This window comes from Fukomys damarensis, unplaced genomic scaffold (genome assembly GCF_012274545.1).
Source record: "Fukomys damarensis isolate Sample0158 unplaced genomic scaffold, DMR_v1.0_HiC HiC_scaffold_16, whole genome shotgun sequence".
NCBI classification, from domain to species: domain Eukaryota; kingdom Metazoa; phylum Chordata; class Mammalia; order Rodentia; family Bathyergidae; genus Fukomys; species Fukomys damarensis.
In genome coordinates, this window is record NW_022900928.1 from 114,874,336 (window position 1) to 114,876,639 (window position 2,304).

At 35.8% G+C, this 2,304-nt stretch overlaps 1 protein-coding gene across 6 annotated transcripts in view; it reads right to left on the bottom strand.

Moving 5' to 3' along the window:
• Window positions 1-2,304, bottom strand: part of Abca12 (ATP binding cassette subfamily A member 12) — a 183,158-nt gene that overhangs the window by 40,328 nt on the left and 140,526 nt on the right. For all 6 annotated transcript variants that reach the window (XM_010616024.1, XM_010616023.1, XM_010616026.1 and 3 more), the window contains one exon: window positions 1,568-1,754. In XM_010616024.1, the coding sequence (XP_010614326.1) occupies window positions 1,568-1,754 (187 nt within the window). The remainder of the gene's footprint in view (window positions 1-1,567; window positions 1,755-2,304) is intronic.

Consider the following 2,304-nt stretch of genomic DNA (forward strand, 5'->3'; position numbering starts at 1 on the left):
TATATATATATATATATATATATAATTGGTATATTTTAGTTATACAATATAGTTACATTCATCATTGGGATTATGTACTTTTACATGACATCTCTTGGTTATTTTTTCCCCATTCCCCAAGCCTCCCTTCACCCCTCCACCCTTCCCTATTTACAAAGACTTTGTTTCCATTATTTCCTTTTCCCTTCTTACCTTTTCCCTCTCCCACTCCCACTTCCCCTACACCTTTAGCCCTTTTCTTCCTATTACACTTTGGACATCTCCAGGCCTGTTGCCTACGCTGTGTCTACGGCTTTCCTCCTAGATAATTCCCAGTTGTCTTTCAGATGATTAGTAAGTGAGCAATTACTTATTGCCCTTCTCCTCCCTCCACTACAAGTAAACTCCATAAGGTCTTCTTACTACTCTGTCGTAGTACCTGACAAGGATCTGGCAATGAATATTTTTGGATTAAATAGGGCATCAATGTAATATACAATTTTTCCATAAAATGAATTGAAATACAAATAACACATTTCATTCTTTAAAGTTTGTATACAGAACTATAAAATGGGGCTTTTTCAGTTAAAATTTCAGTCTCTTTAAATGTCTTCTCTTCCTTTTCTTTTCTGTCCTCTTATTTCCTATTGGGACGCTTGCCTTTTAAGCACTGTATTCTCATTAGAAAGTCAATTATGGCATTAAAGAGGTCATGCAAATAAGAAAGGCTATATATTCATTTTTTTAATGACCTCTGTCCTCTTTTATTACAAAAATATTGTCAGTGTTTTTGCAGTCACTGGACTTATTCATGCATGATGATTCAAAATAAGAGGCGAAACAACTGACACATTTTTGTAATCAAAGGTCACAGCATCAGTAACAATTTAGCAACAACCAAGCAGCTAAGCAAATGTGGAGACAAATCACACACAAGAAAATCGGAAAATATCACTTTTGCAACATTTGAATCACTCTTCCATTCTGACACAGGAAAATGCTACTTAAGTGACATGTGAGAAAGAACAGCCCATGTACTTCCCCTGCCTTTTTAATCTATATCTGGTGATTCTTTTGTTTCCTTATGAATCAAGCAAGGGTTTCCTACGATGGAGCAACTGTGGTTGTGTGTGGTTAGAGTAGGATATGCAAATGCAATCTTATATATGGGCCAGGATAGAATCTTAAACAAATGAAATAAATGTGGTACATGTGTCAGTATAAATTGATGGAGACCAAGGATGAACTTTATTGAGCCCTAACCCAAAGTCTCTGTGAACTACATTTTAGAACTTGCCGTTCTCTTAAGACATGCCAAGAATGTTTACTTTTAATAAGAAACTGCTCATTTAAAAATATTTGCACTAAATTAAAAATTTCAAGCTGTTTTGGGTGGGCCAACACTGGGTGGACAAAATAAAACTTTCATCTAGTAGGCTCCATTTGGCTTTTGAACTGACAGTTTAAGACATCTGTTTAGATCCATTTCATAGCACACATATTGAACCATGTTACTCCATTTGGAAAATGTAATAACTGTATTTTCATATTATGCTTCTGTGATATTAAGTATTGAAAAGTAACATACATGGTAGTAGTTTTCCCAGCTCCATTCGGTCCCAGCAATGAAGTGATATGCCCTTCATAAAAGTTCAGATTGAGGTTATCAACAGCAACTTTTGTACCATAGATCTTTGTTACTCCATGCAGGGCAACTCCGATTGGGAGATCTTTGGGTTCTGGCTCAATGTTGGAGGGAAACATGTGTTCAGGGCCTGGGGAGAAAATACAGGTAGAGTTAGACTTTGCTTTAATTAAAAATGAAAGACCATATAAATGCAATGTTCTAAGTAAGAAAAAATATCCAGAAACAGATGATTTATTACACACTTCAGCCTCATTCACAGAATAAACAGAAATAGAAAACCAAAGTCTGTTTGTTTCAGCCTTCTCTGTGGGAAAAAGCAGTTCTAGAATAAAGTATCATAAGTTCTCCTTTAATCAATAGGTCTTAAATACTTGTAAGTCTAAGACTTGCCCCCTGATTGTGCAGATGATACTAATTTGTGGAATATATGGCTACAAATTGTGATTAACAGTGAGAAGACTAGCTCAAATCTGAAGTTAACAGAATCCAGTTCATTAACTTAGGTGTGACCCCCTTGGGCATCACCAAAGGACCACCTGTATGGGTCATACTTACTTTACAAAGATGACACCACTCACCAATGCTTGAGCTTTAAACTATTTTTCTAGTGTTAGTATTAATATATATGTATATGTGTGTGTGTGTGTGTGTGTGTGTGTGTGTGTGTGTGTGTATAT